Source organism: Anolis sagrei, chromosome 3, assembly GCF_037176765.1.
Source record: "Anolis sagrei isolate rAnoSag1 chromosome 3, rAnoSag1.mat, whole genome shotgun sequence".
Classification (NCBI taxonomy): Eukaryota; Metazoa; Chordata; class Lepidosauria; order Squamata; family Dactyloidae; genus Anolis; species Anolis sagrei.
In genome coordinates, this window is record NC_090023.1 from 106141388 (window position 1) to 106162520 (window position 21133).

Sequence of the window (21133 nt, forward strand, 5' to 3'; positions counted from 1 at the left end):
ACCTCTTTCTTTCTTTCCTTCTTTCACTACTTAGTTTCATCCTTCTCTCTTTCCTTCATTCCCTCCCCCTTTCTTCCTTTGCCTTTCTTCCCTCCCTGTTTGCTTCCTTCTTTCTCTTTTTATTTCCTTTTATTTCACCACCGTCATAACAATAACAATAATGCAATGCATTGCCTCTGGGACCTGACACCTCTCCCATTCCCCCTAAAAGGGTCTCATAGGAATAATAGCATCATAATAATAGAAATAACAACCTTTACCCGCCACGCGTTGCTGTGGCCAACCTTCCCTCTTTCTCTCCTTCTTTCCCTCCTTCCTTCCTTCCCTCCCATCTTTCCTTCTCCTCTTCCTTCTCTATCTCTTTCCTTCCTTCCCCCTTTTTCTTTCTCTTCTGGTCTCTTTTCTTCCTTCTCTCTTTCCTTCTTTCCTTCCCTCCCTCTTTCTCTACATCTTCCCCCTTCCTTCACTCCCTCTTTCCTTCCTTCATTCCCTTTTTTCTTTCCTTCTCTCCTTCCTTCCTTCCCCCTTTTTCTTTCTCTTCTGGTCTCTTTTCTTCCTTCTCTCTTTCCTTCTTTCCTTCCCTCCCTCTTTCTCTACATCTTCCCCCTTCCTTCACTCTCTCTTTCCTTCCTTCATTCCCTTTTTTCTTTCCTTCTCTCCTTCCTTCCTTCCCCCTTTTTCTTTCCCTCCCTCTGTCTCTCATTTCTTCCTTCTCTACCTCTTTCCTTCCTTCCCCCTTTTTCTTTCTCTTCTGCTGTCTCTCTTTTCTTTCCTTCCATCTTTCCTTTTCTTTCCTTTTCTTCTTCCTTCTTTCTCTAACTTTCCTTCCTTTCCCCTTTTCTTTATCTCCCTTTCTCTTTCTTGCTTCTTTCCTTCCTTCCTGTCTTTCCTGGATTTTGACAGGGCGGGAAGGGGCGGGGTGGGGTTTGGAGGTGGCGTGAAGTAAAAGGAGGTAAGATTGGGGCAGGCGAGTGATGGAGTGTGAGGTTGTGTGTGTGTGTGTGCGGCAGCGGGGGGGAGTGGGGTTGTGCGTGTGTGTGTGGCGGTGGGGGAAGTGATGGAGCGTGGGGTTGCGTGTGTGTGTGCGGCAGCGGGGGGGAGTGGGGTTGCACGTGTGTGTGTGGCGGTGGGGGGAGTGATGGAGCGTGGGGTTGCGTGTGTGTGTGCGGCGGGGGGAGTGATGGAGCGTGGGGTTGTGTGTGTGCGTGCAGCAGGGGGTGTGTGTGTGCGGGAAGCGGCGCGGCGGGGCTTGGAGTGGGCATGGCTTCCGCAGAGGGAACTGTGTGCGCGCGCCAGGGAACTTGCGGCTGGGCACCAATGCGCATGCTCAGTTGTTTTGCCGTTTTGTGAGTGTATTGTTGTGTTGTTTTTCATTTTGAGTAGATATGTTTGTACCTTATGGGTTGTGTTATGGGCATGGGAATTTTGGTTAAGTTTCGTTGGGGGGTTTGTGAGTTTTGTTGATTTGCTGTTTTGTGAGTGTGTTGTTGTGTTGTTTTTCATTTTGAGTAGATATGTTTGTACCTTGTGGGTTGTGTTATGGTCATGGCAATTTTGGTTAAGTTTCGTTGGTTTTTTTGAGTTTTGTTGTTTTGCCGTTTTGTGAGTGTGTTGTTGTGTTGTTTTTCATTTTGAGTAGATATGTTTGTACCTTGTGGGTTGTGTTATGGGCATGGCAATTTTGGTTAAGTTTCGTTGGTTTTTTTGAGTTTTGTTGTTTTGCCGTTTTGTGAGTGTGTTGTTGTGTTGTTTTTCATTTTGAGTAGATATGTTTGTACCTTGTGGGTTGTGTTATGGGCATGGCAATTTTGGTTAAGTTTCGTTGGTTTTTTTTTGAGTTTTGTTGTTTTGCCGTTTTGTGAGTGTGTTGTTGTGTTGTTTTTTAATTTGAGTAGATATGTTTGTACCTTGTGGGTTGTGTTATGGGCATGGCAATTTTGGTTAAGTTTCGTTGGGGTTTTTTGAGTTTTGTTGTTTTGCCGTTTTGTGAGTGTGTTGTTGTGTTGTTTTTCATTTTGAGTAGATATGTTTGTACCTTGTGGGTTGTGTTATGGGCATGGCAATTTTGGTACAGTTTCGTTGGGGGGTTGTGGAGTTTTGCTGTCCGGTTGAACCAACTTAACAGATTTATATATATAGATACACACACACACACACACACACATCACACATACACATACAATACAAAAATAAACTTGGATTCTGCTTGTCCCAAGACAAACTGATCCTGCAGCCTAATTGAAATGCCACATGAGGTTTATTACCTTCCGTGGCATGGATTGTGAGTTTGTGGATGGAGTGCTAAAGAATTATTTCTGTGCTAGATTTTTATCTCAGTGACATTCTAAGTGAATATTTGTAGCTGGATATGATGGACATTGCATTGCTGTTTTAGGGCACCAGCAATACTTCATTGCAGGTTTTTGAAATACCATATTTGAAGAATATTGCACTTACTGTTTTTTGTTTTTTTTTAGTAATTAGTGGTTACATGTTGAAAGATTATAAAAGTTTACTACGTGACAGAATGCATAAATGGACTTGTGCTTATTTGAATACATTTTTAGTGCTAAAACATTCCGGCAAATATATAAGAATAAATGTTTCTGTATACAGTTGGTCTTCGGTATCTACTGGGGTTTGGTTCTAGAACCTCTGTAGATACCAAAATCTATTGAAGTTTAAGCTATTTTAAGTAGTAAAATAGCAAACGGCTCAAACCAATGCCGGAGTGAGCCTGAGCATCTGTGAAATGATGGGAGGCTACAGTAGGGTATACTTACATATCAACATATGAGACAGTTTGTATATATGACAAAATCAGGATTTGTGGATATGGAAGCCAACTGCATGTACTATTTCTTAGTGGAAATTATCTCTTTGTAGTATATTGCAGTGGAGTCAAGAACTGAGTGACAAAAAGAGGCCAGATAAAATGGTTTTAACGTGTCCCTTTTTTAACTTGCTGCAAATAAAAGAAAAACTGGCTAGGTACATTTTAAGATATGTTATTCCCCCAGTGCAACCTAAGGCACAGCTGGTTATAAAAATAGAATTTCCTTTTCCACACTGCTTACTATTCTCTGTGTCTATTAAGTCTCTAGTGACATTGGAAAGAAATATATGGAAAGGGCACATCAAAGCTTAATTTAGTGGCTACCCTTCTGAGATGAAAGGGAACTTCATAAGCAGTTAAGATGTTGGCCTTTTTCCCCCCTGACAGGTTTTCTGGCATTATAATTAGACTTCACTGTGTTAATTCTTTGTTGACGGAGTTAGGAAACAATGTATTCCCCTCTCCCCAGTTCTGAATTGGATCAGTGACCTATTTTTATTGAATGTCTATTTGAAACTTCTATATTTATTGTAACATATTTTTAATTTTATTTCTACAGGCTTGGGCAAAACGAAACGAAAGACCAGTGCCAGAGATGCTTCACCGACCCCTAGTACTGATGCAGAATACCCCTCCAATGGCAGTAGTGCTGATCGGATTTATGACCTGAACATCCCAGCATATGTTAAATTTGCTTATGTGGCAGAGAGGGAGGACGAACTGTCTCTTGTGAAAGGATCTCGAGTTACTGTTATGGAAAAATGCAGTGACGGCTGGTGGAGAGGGAGCTACAATGCACAAATTGGCTGGTTTCCTTCAAACTACGTAGTAGAGGAAGTTGAGGAAGCAACTGCTGATTCACCGAGTTTTCTAAGTTTGAGAAAAGGGGCATCTATGAGTAATGGCCAGGCCATGAAAGTACTTCATGTTGTTCAGACGTTGTATCCGTTCAGTTCTGTCACGGAAGAAGAGCTCAACTTTGAAAAAGGTGAAACCATGGAAGTCATAGAGAAACCTGAAAATGACCCAGAATGGTGGAAATGTAAAAATTCTCGAGGGCAGATTGGTCTTGTTCCCAAAAACTATGTAATAATCTTAAGTGATGGTCCTACTATGAACACTTCCCATCCACCCCCAATAAGCTATACTGGGCCTTCTTCTACTGGACGCTTTGCAGGAAGAGAATGGTATTATGGGAATGTTACTCGACATCAGGCAGAATGTGCTTTAAATGAGAGAGGAGTGGAAGGGGACTTCCTCGTCAGAGATAGTGAATCTTCGGTAAGTGGAGCTTGTGTCAAAAACCCAAATGCAGCAACATACTTGAATTTGGTTTTGCAATGTTTTGCATAAGGCCAGGTGTGTGATGTAGTGATTTGAGTGGTGAATTATGACTCTAGAGTTCAAATCCCTGCTTAGTCATGGAAAGCTACTTCAAGACGTGGCCAAGTCAGTGGAAGACAAAGGTAAATCCCCCTCTGAACAAAACTTGGCAAGAAAAACCCACAAATGTTGAGCATCCTTTCTCCAGAATTCAAAAATTCAAATAACTTCAAAATTGTTCTCATACACAGAATTATTAAACGTATTATGTAGAAAAATAGCTTCAGGTTATGTATAGAAACTGTATATGCAACATCAGTGAATTTGTGTTTAAATTCTCCAAGATATTTAATTATAAGTACAATATTCCCAAATCTGGAAAAATTCAAAATATGAATATGAGATATGCAACTTGTAATAGGTTCATTTTAGGGTTGAAAATGACTTCGATAAATTCCATGTGTAGTTCTGTTATTACATCAGATTTCATAATACAATATTTCTGTTTAAAAGGAAAGATTTCTATAAAGATTTGGGCCCAAAATTATTTCATGTAATAAAGTCCAGCTGTGTTGATATCATGGGAAAGTTTTCATTTGGTGCATTTCTGAATGCGTTTAACTGTCTAGGCATTTCCTCCCTTGTATTCTTTCTGTTACTATTCATTCGAAATTCTAGGATTATGAAGTGAATTCTGAATCTTAAGAAGGCTCTGCCAAAGCAAAATAATAATAGTTTTTTCCTCTTGCCTTTATTTACATTTACTTTTCCTGCTTCTGGCTTTTTCATATAAATCAGTTTGAATAACCTCTAAAGAAGAAGACATATATCCGTTTTTTGCACCAGAGACAAAGATTTCAATCCAAACCATCCTTGGGATTATAATGTGCTCAAAATAAACTGAGCAGAACAATGCAGTCCAAGAATCCTGTTGCATCTTAGAGGCTGATTAATTTATTGCAGCAGCAGCTGTCATTGGATACAGATGAATAACTTTCAGCTCTTCTTAGACAGCCACTTCCTGTGGGTTTCACGCTAGACCTCTCCACAACTTCTACTTCAAAATGGACTTGGTCTGAAGCAGCCCTGAATAACTCGCCAAGATAGCTTTTTGCAGTAAAAATCCCATCATATCTTAGTACCTATATTGATATAATGGACCCTCCATATTGGGGGTTTTGATTATTGCAGATATGATTGTCCATGGATTTTCTTTCAAGGGATCTCTTGGTCCTCCAATATGACTCTTTATTTGCATTTTTTTTTTTTACCTTCACAGAAGCCCAGTGCCCCTAACCCCACTGAATGCGGAGTGTTGACTACACTCTTTCTAAATTGTAGTACTTCCTTTGTCCAGGGTGCATCTACACTGTAGCATTCATGCAGTTTGACACCACTTGAACTGCCATGGCACAATGTTAGGGAATCCTGGGAGAGTATAGTTTTACAAGATCTTCATTTTGCTTTTCCAAAGGGTTCTAGTGCCTCACCAAGCTACAGATCCCAGGATTTCATGTCATTGAGTTATGACAGTTTAAAGTGGTGTCAACTACATTCATTCTATAGTGTAGAAGGATCTCCAGATTGGTATCTGAGTTTCAGTTTATAAACATCATATTCTACTGAGTAATTTTGTATTCTCTGCAAATTAAAATTGTTGAATGTTATGTACGTTTCTCCTGTGATTCTGAATTTGGCAACATAAGCAGCAAAGTCTAGTCCGGAGAAAAGACTTTGCTACAAAGCTTAATCTAGCAGAAAGGAATCTGCTCATTAAAGTTTTGTGTTTCTTCCTCAAGTCTGAAAAATGTGTAGCTTGCAGTGCCACTCTTACCTGTAAATAAGCCTTAGAAAAAAGTACATAAGCCTTCTGAATACATAGTGTTGTCGAAGGCTTTCATGGCTGGAATCATTAGGTTGCTGTGAGTTTTTCGGGCTGTATGTTTCTCCAGATAATATTCTTCCAAGTTTATGAATGTATAAGTCTAGACTGTATTAGGACTGCAATTTTAAAAACATACACCTTTTATCAGCATTTCCCACCACTTTTCCACTATGGGGGTAAAGAGAGACATCTTGGTTGTGTACCAGATAACTGGATCCAATTTGTGCTTTTTTTTTCTAACAAAGAAATGCTTGCCAACCTAGTCCAATTGCTCTCCCATCAAGGACAATGTGTGTGTTATAGTGAAGAGAGAGGAGGCCAGGGGACAGTTCCATCTTGTCTCCTGGCTATGTCATCAGCTGGAGACCCCTCCCCCCCCAGCACCAGCTGCCGCTCTGGGCCAGAGTGAAGAGAGGGGGGGGGCGGGGGACCCTATGCTCCTATGCTATTCTTATTATATATATATATATATAATATTATAATATAATATAATATAATATGCATACATATAATATTTATAATATTATAATATAATGCAATAAAATAATAATATGATATATAATTATATATTTATATTACATGCAATATTACTATTACTATTACTAATAATATTACGAATAGTGGTATGGTGCAATATAGCAATGTTTAATGCTGATATTGTACTATGCTAATATAATATATAATATATACCTTGTAAGCCGCTCTGAGTCCCCTTTGGGGTGAGGAGGGCAGCATATAAATGTCTTAAATAAATAAATAAAATAAAGACTGTATGCATCCTGGTGTACTTGAATGTTACGCCATATGTTCACAGGGTATGAAATTCAGACCAGCTATACTAGATGGGGCTGCAGATGGTGGGGGGGGGGGCATGTACATGTTTGCAATCTATTTTACAGCAGTAGACTAGGAGGTTAAATGAGATATTTAACCTTTAGTCCTAGTTTTACTCTGCAAGTGATGGCAAATGTGTGGCACCAATACTGACTTGCCACCTCCTGGTGCACTTTGGAGTCCCCTTAGTTCCCTTCTATTACCAAACCAATACTTGCTTGCTTGCTTTATTTGTGTATTTCTTTAGTTTACAAAAAAGCAACATGATTTTAGAGTATAGTTTTGTGTTGTCAGCCAAGAGAAAACACAAACGACCATGTTTCTGCTAGTTTATAAAGTCTTGTCTTCCAGATACCTATGCAAAGATTGGAATCTATTGGTAGGCTTCAGATTCAGAAAAAAAAAAGATTGGGATCTATTGATAGGCTTCATTGTAAACTAGTCAGGATTCTGTTTACCTGACTACTGATGAAGCCAGAAAAGCAAGTAAAATGCAAATTAAATACAGATTGAGTATCCTTTATCTGAAATGCTTGGGACCAGGAGTATTCTGAATTTTACAATATTTGCATATACATAATGCAGATCTTGGAGATGAGTCCCAAGTCTAAACACAAATTTTGTTTTTGTTTTAAACCAATATATGGCCTGCACAAACTGTCGGTACTCTCTGGATATAGGTGAACTACAGCTCCCCAGATCCAGGTGAATTTTCCCCAAAGACCTCCGGGATTTTTGCTGGTCATGAGGGCTTTGGGTGCGAAGTTTGGTCCAATTCCATCTTTGGTGGAGTTCAAAGTGGTGATTGATTGCAGGTGAACTATAAACCCCAGTACCTACAACTCCAAAATGTCCAGACCAATTCCCCTCAAAAGCCACCAGTATTCAAATTCCGGCATACCAAGGTATGCATGCCATGTTTGGTCCAGATCCATCATTGCTTGGGTTCATAGTGTGCTCTGGATGTAGGTGAACTACCAACTCCTATAAATCCCTCCTAAACCTCCAGTATGTTTTGTTGGCCATGAGGGTTCTTTGTGCCAAGTTAGTTCCAGGTCAATTGTTAGTGGAGTTCAGAGTGCTCCTAGATTGCAAGTGAACTATACATCCCAGTACCTACAACTATAAATCATGATGAATTTTCCCCAAACCTATTTCGTATGTTCAGTTGCTGATCAATTCCTCTGTTTGCTGTGTGTCATAGAAAAGAATAGGAAAGGGTTAAGGGAGACGCAGTGGATAGGGTCATGCACATTCCACACCAGTGGAGAGAGTAAGAAACACTGGAATGTCCATGGTGGAGGAAACACATAAATTCTAGGATGAAATTGTCCCCGTATGAAAGCCTTCACTTGGGTGGTGGGCAATGTGGTGTTTGTGGAGAACATTGGCAGGGGTTGTACATGTTGATGACACTCACTATAACCTGCAGTGTCATTGGAGGGAGGGCCTTTGGTGTCTCCTGAGAGCTATAGCTGTTTGTGGAGGCAAGACCTAGTCTATGTAAGTGGACACCCCAGCCACACACATACATACGTATTTTCACTTTTATTATGTGTATAGATTTTGCCTGGAAAGTGGGGAAAATGAATGAAGCATCTATTTATAAGAGCTATGAAGACTTCAGCTATGTGAGAAATGTAAAGCAGAATCAGTTTCTGGTTTATGAGACCTTGTGAGGAAAGGTGCTGTGCGAGTCGCACACATTTGGCAGAGGCTCTGCGTTAGTGTGTAAAAATGCCTGCAGACTGAAGTGGGTGTGAGAACTGAGAGTCAAACTGGATAGCATCTGGCTTGTAATATTCAAGTACTTTCCAACTAGTTTTATTCAGTAAAATTGCATTGGGTAAGTTGATGTGGATAAATATGTTACCCTTTTCACACTGTCTTGGTCTTTAATAGTACTTATTGATTATTTTGAACCTATGGGGACTTGCACAGCATCAAAATTACTTCTACAAATAGACTGGGCGTAAGACTGCTTTTGGCATTGATTTAGGGGAGTTTATACATTGAAACCATACTAGCTATTGGAAATAGCAAAGGAGTGTTGAAAGCCCTGGCAGGAATCTGGTAGAATTGTGATCCCTGATGTCAATTTGAAAAACTAGGTCAATTTGAAAAACTTGGTGTGGAATATTGATATGAGCCAATGAGGTTTTCGTGTAACATGGCAGAAGTTTCAGTCATAGATAGAAAAGAGGCATGATAGACTGACAGAGCAAGTCAAAAAGAGAGATAGTGAGCAATTGAGGCAAACTCACAATTGCATCCCAAAGTGTACGGATAAAAAAAAGAAGTGATGGTTAAGAGGTAATGTAATTGGAGTAGAAAACAGACTAAGGGACAAACTAAAATAACCAATTCCTTTAGACCAACTTTGTTTTGCCTGTTTCCTGTTGTTGGTTCAGCTTGCTTGCAGGTCATTTATATCTCCACCTCTTATCTGTTAAGGGTTAAATTCACATGGTTAGTATAAGGTGTATGGTCTTTTTTGGACACTCAATTTTCTGTTTTCCCCCCTTAATATCCACTTTTTTCCTCTTGGAAAATTTCTGAAATCATTAGAATTAAAGTTCCTATTCTGCCATTTCTATTGCTTCTTATTCTTGTTGGTTGTTTGCTTTAGTCGGACTTGTAAGGTTGAATTTTTCCAGTTGTTTGATGTGTAATCAAGTGATATGCAGTCAAATATAATCAAAATTACAGAAATATCAGTCTTCGTTTTTTTTAAATTGTTGACAAAGGAAAACTACTTGTGTGCTATTGATATTTATTTATTTTATTTATTTATTTATTTGGTACACTTGTATACCGCTAATATCTCAGCCTATACGGCGACTCATTGCGGTTTACAGCATATTTAAAACTACAATATTCCAATTTAAAATATAAAATTAAAATATAAAATACATACATATACATACATAGTATTGGGCCACCAATACAGACCAGAACATCTCATAATTAAAGTCACAATCCAATTCGTTGTCCGAGATTGCTAATCCATGATCAAAACATCATCACGTCGGGTTAGCCGAAAACTTGCTGGAACATCCAAGTTTTCAGTTAAGATAAGATGGCATATGCACATAATTGCTTGGAGTAGCTGTGTTTTGAACAAGAAACATAATTTATCATTGAGAAATGGGAGGATTTTTTAAAATTTCTAAGTCTTTCAAAATATTGTTTTATGGATTTTCTCAGAGTTGATTCGTGCAAATGACACAGATGAGCCCTGTGTTGCAGTGCAGGCAAAGTCTTCAAAGTGCCACTGATAGGTAGTGACCCATAGCAAACAACTGGTTCAGACGTGGCCCCAAAGTGCCTATGGGCACTGTGTACAACTCCAGAGGTCTAAGCCTGGGAAAGATTGCGTGTGAGCCATCTATCTGTAGCAGCTATGTCCACTGGGAAAAGGAGCAAAAAGTATCTGCCAAGAACTGAAACAAAAAAGGCAAAGAGGAACAAAATATAAAAATAAACAGCCTTGGAACAAGTTCAAGGAAGACAGCAGGGAATTGCTTTAGACTGCCTTTAACCTCCATGCAGTATATAGAATGACAATGTTCAGGTTTTAAAAGGGATGTTTAAAAGCTTTAATTGAATGGAATATTTGCAGGTGGAAGAAACCAGGAACAAATAACCCCTAATACTTTTACATTTTCTTCCTGTTCCCTGTGTTATTTAAAATATGAGCCCATGATAGGGAGGAGGGCAGTAGCCTCAGAGCAGCTGTTTGAGATCTTCATGTTCTCCTTTTTGACAATTCTGTTAAAATAACTACAGAAGGCCTTGGCTTAATATTTTAAAAGTATATGGTCCTAAAAGGATAATACCATGAAAGGAAAAGTAATGTGTTTTATATATAACAATAAGTAATAAATCTTACACTTCATTGTTTTTATGTCACCCCTTCAGCAAAAACTACTTGCAGATGGCAGAAAAAAACTGCTCCATGTTCTATGTCTGCCTTCCAAATGAAGCAATTGTATATCTCTTGCAAAGTTTGATTCCTACACCCATCCAGTCACTGGCATCTGTTAAAGACAAAAAACGTCAGCCATAATATGGTGTTTTGTTTTCCACTTCGCTTTGTTTATAAGGCTATCATAATTATACTCTGTGAAATTGGAATGTATTTATAATGTAGATCCCAATACAGATTTTTCTGATCTCTAGTATTCTACATCTCTCTTTCCTGCCTACTACTTAGATTTCCTATTATTGGAAATCTAAGTAGTAGGCAGCACTACAGTAACAGGCACATTGGGTACCATTTCTATCCAGATAGGTCACATTAGCTGTTCTTCGCCATTAATACTTATCAGTAGAATTCTTTCCATCCAAGCAACAGTTTTGTTTAGTTAGAAATTAGTACCACATACATGTTTTGTGCTATCTAATGTAGGGTCAGGCCTCAATCAAGCTCCAGTAGCCAGAGAGCTGTTGTTGATTTAATTAAGGGATACCTTCCTTCATCTCTCTTGAAATTTTAGAGATTTTTCTGAGACTAGAATTTGTGGCCAGAAAACGCCAGTGAAAATCCTTGTTAAAATTGCCTATTGCATTTCGCCTAATGAAATGTTTAAAACCCATCTCTTCTTGATTATATACCAAACCATTCCCCTTCCTCGTTGGACTTCGTATAGTTTGACAGTGAGGGGAAAGCTTACATTACAAAAACAGCACGTAAATATTTGGCATCCGTGTTTCTACACAATGTGAGGATCAAGCCAAAAATGTGTAAGCTGACTGGCAATTTGAGAAAGTGGGTTGGACATGGAAGACAATGTGTCTGGGACGGAGAGCTATAACTGGAAGGTTAAATCCCTGGAATTATCAAAATACTTGTATGGATCAGTAGGAGGTCTCACCCTTGAAATGAGTGCTATCCAAAATAATTTCTTGTAAATTCTGTGCTCCCCTCCCCCCCCCTTTTTTTTTTTTTAGCTCTGAGTAGAATATAGCTCTGCCTCAGAGTGAAAGTGGAGATGGTTGTGATAATTCTAGAGAAAGTATACATTAACTATGCAGTATTGTTCAGGAATTATTACCATGGAACTTAGTAATGAGATATGCCTAATAATATCCTATTCAAGTAGGCTTTCTCAGGAATAGATACGATCTTTTATGCTTGCTAGTCACACCTAGTTCTTTAACCAAGAAGAACTATCAACAGTCTAAACCCCATATATCAATGGAAACGGAACTATTTTCTTTTGGTAATATTTAACTAAACTTGCTAGTTCTGTTCTTTTGTGCAGACCTAGAGTATGCATTCACCTAACTTGGGTATACAAAATGTTGTACAAAATAATACATAGAACGTACCTCTTCTTAAAGAGAGAAAAGTATATGTTGATGGCTAAACATTGTAATTCTAAACTAAAAGAAAACAGAGGAAGAAATTGTGTCTGCACAACACACATTGCTTAAGTGTGTTTTCACTTTACAAAACATAGTAAATTTGGCCACCTTTATACATAGCAAAAATAAGGCAAATACTTGAGACATTAGAAGGAATGTTAGCATCTCTGGTCCATAGTAAAATAAGAGAAAGAGACTTAAACAATCTGTGTTTGTGAGATATTGAAAATGTTTTCTGTTACCAGGTTGTTAAATGCTAAATTGAGTGAACCTTGACATCTCAATATAGGTGAAAGGTGCTTTTTTTTTTAAGCACAAAGCAAGAAAGGCCCCCTGGTGGCCATAGCATTGAACATCGTGATATTGTTTCTTCATATGCCCATCCACTATTATTTAAATACTTATAAATGTCTTTCAGTATTTGTTTATCTTTGGTTTAAACAGTGCGGTGTTGTTGAGGTGCTTTTCCTTTTTGAGCCTTCAAGCCATATGGTGACCTAAGACAACCCTACCACACAGTTTCCTTGGTGATATTTGTTTAAGGTTAAGAAAGTGTGACTTGCCCAAGGTCAAGGGGGGGGGGGGGGTTCCATAATTCAGCCAAGATGTGAACCCTGATCTCTCAAGGGCTAGTCTGATGTTCAAGCCACTATACCTCGTTGGCTCTTTGTAAAATATAAATCACTACCAGCATAAACATTATATGCAGTTAGGTGGAAAAGCAGAGCATTACTGTGGCATAGTGTTTTGAATGTTGAATTGAGAGACCAGGTTTTGAATCCCCACTCAGCCATGGAAACCTACTGGATGACGTTGGTCAAAGCACACTTTTCAGCCTCAGAGGGGAAGACACAGGTGAACCTCCTCTGAACAAATTTTGCCAAGAAAACTCTGTGATTGGATAACTTTAGTGTCACCAGACAGCAAAGCTTGGAGAAGATAATGATGCTGGCAAAAATGGAAGGAAAAAGGAAGAGGGGCAGACCAAGGGCAAGATGGATGGGTGGTATCCTTGAAGTGATTGGCTTGACCTTGAAGGAGCTGGGGCTGACAATGGCTTCTGGCAGGGAGCTCTGGCGTGGGCTGGCCCATGAAGTCACGAAGAGTCGGAAGTGACTGATCGAATAAACAACAAAAAAGTCACCATAAGCCGGAAATGACTGGAAGGCTCACAACAGCAAAGTTTATGGTTTTTACAATTAAAGGTTAAGAACACAGCTCCTGCACCTCATAGTCATATCCTTAAAACACATATTTGTATACCATGTTTAATACCATTCTTTTTCTTTCTCTCACCAGCCCAGTGACTTTTCGGTATCTCTAAAGGCATCAGGGAAGAACAAACATTTCAAAGTGCAGCTGGTGGACAATGTCTATTGCATTGGACAGCGTCGCTTTAATACTATGGATGAATTGGTGGAACACTACAAAAAGGCTCCCATCTTCACCAGTGAACATGGGGAAAAGTTATATCTCATCAAAGCACTTCAGTGACATTGAAGATGGACTGGGCCTGCCAGGGCCTCTTATAACTTACAAGCCTTAGGTCTGAAATACACTTTTATAGAACAGAGCAGTCTATAACAGTCTGAGACAGTTGTCAAGAATGGCCTCTTTCTAAAACATTTGCTCTGTTGATTATATTATTTCTCTCTTTGCCCTCTCCCAGCCTCTTGCTTTTTGTTTGCCTACTTTGTCTTTTAAAAGTTCAGTTGTTTCACATGCCCCCTCAGGTTGAAAATCTCACTTAAGTGGCCATTGCAAGTCCTCTTTTTCTTCCCCGGGTTCTAAGCTCCTCTCTTCTGTGTACGTTTACATAGTTAGTTCACATAAATGAGGGGTATTTCAGTTCAAAACAGTGTTAAATTGTTCCGGTAGCTCATGCTGGCAGAACGCTAGCAGAACTCATTGAGAGACTGGGCACAGTTGGAATGCACTGAACCTGCAGCTAACTAAGTGAAATATAGTAGACATAACAGTTTTGGCTGTGAGTTCTGTAGCTATTTTGCTTACCAAGTAGTATACTCCAGAAATTCCTAGTATCTAGAAGCACTCTTTACACTCTCTATTCAACTATTACATTGCCTCCTTGACTCTTTGTGAAGAGTACACTAACTAAAGCATTTTGTAATAGAACTTCTTAAACTACTACGGTAAGATTGTAGTAAAAGTATCTAGCGTACTTTGACATGTAATTGCAACAGAGATGTTTCATTGAAAGTTGATTACTTAGAGAATCATTGAATTGTAATGGTTGAATGTTTTGGTAATCTACAACCAAATGTGCCATCCACATAATGCTTTCTCTTCTTGCCCTTCTGCTTGTTTGAATTAAACAATTATGTATTTAATTCTTAAAGTAATATGTATCTGTAGCTGATTGACACTAATACAGAAGTTTAATAAACATGACTAATTATGGGTGGGTTGGGCTTCCAACACATACACGCATACATATAATATATATCTATATATATTTGCATTACAGAAAAAAAAACCAGGGTTTACAAAAGTTGGTGTGATTAATAGTGAGACACAGAATGTTATATGAAGAAAATGCTTTTTTTTTTCTTCTAACCTTCTTACGGTTTTCAATATAGGCTTGATGGCACATTCCTGAAATTTGGAGAAAGAAAAAAAGGACCTTGATGAACCCAGAAACTTACATACACAGGGTTTTGGGGAGGTTTTTTTTTTTTTTTTTTTTTTTTGGATTTGTAATAAAAAAAGGTATCATATGAAGATGGAGTATTGAATTTATCCTTTGGTAATGGCTTGATAAAATTTATAGAGGTTTTTTTTTTCATTTTTATATTTGAATGTAAGGTTTGAATAGTTTAAACAGGTTGGATAAAACCGATTACTGATATTCTAATTTTTTTTAAAAAAAAATGACATGAATAGACAGAACTTTAAATATACACACGGTTGTGTGTTTATTCCATTGAATTCCAGTGACATGCTGGTGCCAGGACTACAGCAACCCTTAAAATTTCATCAAGGTCTGTATTAAAGCACCATCTGCACAGCACTATGACTAATGAGATACAGCACTGGATGGTTCTTTGGGACGAACCCAGCAAGATGGTGCTTCTATTCTCACTGCAGGTATATTATCCTGGGACAGAGTATGTGTGCTTAACATGTAATTTACAGTAATTTACTTTAACAGACTTGTATTTATGTCAAAGAGAGCTTCCTCTGGTAGTTAAAGGGCTGTGGCATGCAGCTTTACATTTCATGGTGCTCAGTAGGAATAAATCCAAATGTACTCTCAGTTTTGCATATGTGCCATAGCTGTAAATATGTTTACTTGCCAACTGTCAGGAACAAAGACATTTGAAGCCAAATCAGGAAGTCGTTCCTTTATTCTGTCTAATAGGAACTGGCGGCAGACGCTTGAAAATCCCTTGGCAGAGGATCCTTGTCCACAGGCCCGACTCTTCTCCACCTCCACCACTTAATGACTGGTTGAAGCTCTACAAGCATAAACACTTCATTTAAAATGAGTTCAGCTCATCTGATGTAACTGGATGATTTCATCTGTGAATATTTAGTATGCTTTGGGTCTCCTCGAGACCTTAGCAGAGCCTGCTGATCTCAGATAATCTCTCACTGTGGTTCAAAGAAATGTCTTCCTCTGTTTCCAGCTGTTTTCAGCAGAGGCATTCATTTTTATTGTGTGCATTTCTGAGAGAGAAATACCTGTACCTGGTGTTCATTTTTGGCTTGCCATTTTAAGCTTTTCCAAGATGAGTCCAAATATGAATCCTAGTGGACAGTGTTCGTGGAAATTTTGGGCTGCATTCTATTGAGATATTTTCCTGTTCAAACCCCGTTGAACTTCATTTCATTTGTGTTTCTTATAAATTATACTCAACTCTTTAAAGGGTTTTGTTTTTCATGTATTAAATCCTATCTTTGTTTGGGATGACAAACATGTATTAAGTTCTGTATAATAGATCCATATTCTTTATGTTGTTTTCTATTTCATTAGAACAAAAATTGTTTGCCTTTATTGCTTAAAATATGCTGATTAAGTTCTTGACACAGAGGCTTGGATATTTTTTTTTAGAAATTGGCAATTTATCACACTTTAAATGCAAAATAAATAGCTCAGATAATTCCTTCCAGTGGGTGCCAGTTTGGCTTTGTCAACAGTGAATTCAGTAATTACACTTAGACTTAACCATTGGCATTCAAGTCCTTCTAGCATTTCTTTTTCTGCATTTAATCGTAAAAATAATGTCCTTTGAAGGATTTATAAAAGTGCTGTTTTTAATCGAGTCTTCCTTTAATAGCAATATTAACTATACAGGGTTTTTAAATTAAAGACTGCACATTTCTTAAACCAAATATTTCCATACTCTTGAACTAGGACCTGTCCAAAGGATTCAGTCATGAAAGAGGCACATAATTCTTTTGTGCATTTATATTACCACTGATCTCAAATGCTGAATTTGTTATCTGAAGATGATGTATTTTCTTATTGCAATATTGTGCTTTATATGACACTTACTTTGCATGGTGCTATTTTGAAACAGGTGAGCTCCCCACATAGAAACTATGGTGCTAACATCTTGAAAAAAAACTGTACCACCTCGTCTTCTGAACTTGAAATCAGATATTCAGAAATCTTTGATTATCCTTTGTTATTTGTGTTTGTTTGTGTTTGCTACAGAACATATGCACGATAAGAGCGATAACAGTTACCTCTAGCTTGGTTTTGTACATTATGATGGATGGAATGCTTTCATTTACTGGAGATTTTTTGTGAGAGGAGGCTTTCATCACCCTCTCTCAAGTTATGTTTTTCAAATGTGTTGCCAAGATGGGCAAGATTCTAGAGAATGGTCTGATCTTGGAGAGGAGAAAGAAACATTTACCTTTAGCATCTTCATTTGTTTTTGTAGTGCAGCATCCTTTAGTCTATTTCTGAGGCAAAGAAGGACCAGTTTCAGAAAGGAAAAGATTGTAGTGCTGAAGAAGACAGAAAGAAATGTAACAAGAAATGGAGATTGTTCATCCTGTTCCTTTGGCTTCAGTTCCTAAACCTCCCTTGTTCTAAAGGCTAGTATGCATTTTTTTCTGTGAATCTGAACTGAGTCTCTCTAGAAGGTTCATTTTTCCACAGTCGACATTTTCAACACCTTTTTGCTCATTTATTTCATATTTTGCTTTAAAGTTTTTCCATGGGCAATGAACTTGGTATTGTGTTTGAACATCTACAGCAGTGGTTCTCAACCTTCTTAATGCCAGGGCCCCTTAATACAGTTCCTCATGTTGGGGTGACCCCCAACCATAACATTATTTTCATTGCAACCTCACAACTGTAATTTTGATACTGTTATGAATTGTAATGTAAATATCTGATATGCAGGATAGATTTTCATTCACTGGACCAAATTTGGAACAATACCCAATATACTCAAATTTGAATACTGGTGGGGTTGGGGGGGGATTGATTTTGTCATTTGGGAGTTGTAGTTGCTGGGATTTATAGTTAACCTACAGTCAACTGGAGCTTTTCCCCCTGCCTTGAAGGGACACAAGCCTCCCTCCAGCCTTGCATGCTCTCCCTCATCTGCAAATGTGCACCACACTGCCATGCACCAAACATGCCTGCTCACCATTCTCCTCTTGGAGTTTCAGAAACAGCCCTCCCCTTGGCTGGGAGGCCAGCTGAGAGGCCAGCCAATTCCAGCAGGAGGAGGGCTTTTGGTGGTGGTGGTGGTGGGGGGGGGGGGGGGCGCGGGTTCGCTGCTCTCTGTTTTCAAAAAGGAAGAGAAGGTAGGTGAAGAGATCTTCAACCTTCTCTGCCAAAGGGGTTCGTAGGACCATCAGAAATATGTGTTTTCTGATGGTCTTTGGTGACTCCTCTGAAATCCCCTCATGACCTCGCCAGGGGTCCCGACCCCCAGGTTGAGCAATGCTGATCTGCTGGAAACTTACACAGGGAAATAACTATTATCATACCCCCTGCTCACAACTTGTTTTAAGCATTGCTATTACACTTTTATGTAAACAGAATCAGCTCTTGCGAGAAACAATTATTAAAAGTGAAGAATTACAAAGGGCTGCCATGGTGTCAGGTTTTTGCCTAGTAAATACAAATTCTAAACATTACACATTTGTTAATATTTAATGCCCTTCCCAATTAGTCTGCTTTTCTAAGGCTGCACTCTGTGTTGAAAATGGTGTTAGCTCTACTTGGAATATTGTTGTGCATTGGTTTACCTAGAAAGACCAAATTATGCCTAATGACCAGTAGATACCCTCATGTCAATTCCATCATACAGCAGTCCTGGGGCAAATCTATCTTGGGGTTCCTTGACAGATTTGTTCAGATGCTGTTTGCTTTTTCCTTCCTCTGAGGTTGGCCTACTTGAGCTATCTAAATATCTGAAGGGGTAACATGTAGGATATCCAGCTATCTTGTTTTCTGCTGGCCCCAGACACTAGAACATGAAGCAGTGGATTCAAATTACAAGACAACATTACTGAATGCTTCTTTACTGTAAAAGCTGTTTGACACTGGAATTGATTGCCACGGAGAATGATGGAGTCTCCTTTCTAGAGGTCTTTAAACAGAGGTTGGATGGTCATCTTTCAGGAGTGTTTTAATGATGTATTTCTGCATGACGGGATTAGACTGGATGGCCTCTAGAGCATTTTCCAGCTTGTTCTATATGGATCCTTCATGGTTTAATCACCACTGGTTTATCTTTGTATGTTTTTGAGTTTTGACATGTAATGTTTTCATCATCCCTTCAGTCTCTTGCCTAATTCCCCTCTTATTCAAGTGCTTTTCACAATTAAACTATTTCAAATGTAGGAGTTGGAGAAAAGGTACTCCCTACAGATAGCTTCTCATCTTCATTTGGAATAGAATGCCTTGCCTCTATGATCTCACCACTGAATGTTAAAATTTGGACACTTTGCATAACAAGGCATGGGGTTGGTCGGGAATTTTTGTTGCTCTGTGACACAATTTCCACTGCAAATAAAAACTATTTCTGGAAACTTTCCGGAAAGATCTTTTTCTAAGCACTAGCATGGTGTAGTAATGGTTTAAATTTTGGATTAGAACTTTCCGAGACCAGGGTTTAAATCCCTGGAAATGCACTTGGGCAAATCACACAATTGAAGCCATAAAAGAAGGCAGTGACCAATAGCTAAATAAATTGTGCCAAGAAAAGCCTATGAGGGTCAGCACAGCTCAGAATTGACTTGAAGGCATCTAGTGAATTTGTCAACTTTTCCCATCTTCTCAGGAGCTCCCTGACCCCAGCAGAATCTGAAATGGTTTACTGTTTCCATGTGAACTCGGCTATAGACCAGATCTCCTTGTTTTCAGAATGCCAGTGAGCCCTTTCCAGTGGTGATATGATAAAGTAGATACCATCCAATAATATTTTCAAGCCCACGCCTCTGCTGTAGACATTGCCCTGGCAGAAGAGCTGCATTCAAAAGGAAGGTGGATCAAACAGTTTGGATCTGGGTGGAAGATCCATAAATGGAGAACAGCTAGAAAAGATGATATGGGAAAAATGAAAGATGGCTCTTACTTGAAAAAGAAGCAGAAAAAAACCCTTTAGAAACATACTGACATTTGGCCATGGCTGTTGGGTGTTGTGTATTTCATGCATTTTTATTATTGCAAAACACTATCCTTTTCAGACTGTTTATGTGCCAGCAGTTTTGTATGAGATTGTATAATACCAGTTTTGCATTAAAGAATTGTAAGGGAATTTATAGGCGCTACTGTCATGACAATAGTATTGTGATAAACATATGCAGAACCTGTGAGTAAATGCCATGTGTGTACCTAATTATGACTGTAAATATTCAAATATACAACTAGTGTATGCACTGGTCGGTTTGTATCAGTATCAAATAACAAGGAGAAAAGAACTGTGTGCTAAGGATAATCATTTTATGTCAGAAACACTGTATAAAAATATGGACACCTGGAGATATTTATTAATCATGATGATGAATGCCAGAAACTGGGAAATGTATTGCATCAGATGGAAAGATTTGGGTTGGTACTCTGATTCAGCTATTTGGGGACCTTCAGAAGCGTTTCCATTTTGCCAGGCCATTCAGATTTCAGAAATGCTGACTTGCCGTAATATAGATAATTACTGTTAGGTACACATCAAAGTGTTAGGTGCTCATTTAGACCTCAGCTGAGCGTATAAATGCCTCAAGTGATCATTTATTCTTTCCAGCGACAGAGGACATGGCATGTTAGTTAATTGCCCTGAGAACTAAGGTGAGGGTGGATGGGTGGATAAAGTAGGGATACCACTTCACATCACATTAAAGGACATTAATGTTTGGAAAGCTTAACTGATAGGCCCCACTGTATCTGTCAGACAGGCCTCAAAGCTTTCTCCTTGAAGATGAATGTGTTATTGACTAATGACGCATTCCACCAACTAAGACTGTGGAGGCTGTTTAATTAAAACAGAGTAGGTAGCACATATTACATCAAACATTTATTTTAGCTCTGAAAGCTTGTGAAATGCAAAGTAATAGATTCATGCAGGAATACACTTAAAGGGAATTAATGACTTTTGTTAAACTGGTGATTATTCATTTTCATTTGACTACGTTGCACGGAGAGTGTTCTCTGAATACCAAAAAGAAGTGGCTGAGAAAGGAGGGAACTCCAGGACAGAAGCTGTTCCTTTTCTTTTGGAGTTTGGATGAAGACATTTGGATAGAACTTCATATTTGATTCTGACTGCTATTATACCAATTTGTTATTAACTGACACTATCTCGCCTGAAACTTCACACATAACTTAAAAGTTTATTTTACTTTGGTAATCAAAACAATTACCAAATTTGTTGAGAATTGCCATCAAGTTTGTGAAT

The 21133-nt window shown here is 38.6% G+C and overlaps 1 protein-coding gene across 3 annotated transcripts in view; it reads left to right on the forward strand.

The window, feature by feature from the left end:
- Positions 1 to 14607, forward strand: part of NCK2 (NCK adaptor protein 2) — a 95094-nt gene extending 80487 nt beyond the window's left edge. For all 3 annotated transcript variants that reach the window (XM_060769714.2, XM_060769715.2, XM_060769713.2), the window contains 2 exons: positions 3396 to 4117; positions 13548 to 14607. In XM_060769714.2, coding sequence (XP_060625697.1) covers positions 3396 to 4117; positions 13548 to 13742 — 917 coding nt within the window. In that variant the 3' untranslated portion in view covers positions 13743 to 14607. The remainder of the gene's footprint in view (positions 1 to 3395; positions 4118 to 13547) is intronic.
- Positions 14608 to 21133: the final 6526 nt, after the last annotated feature.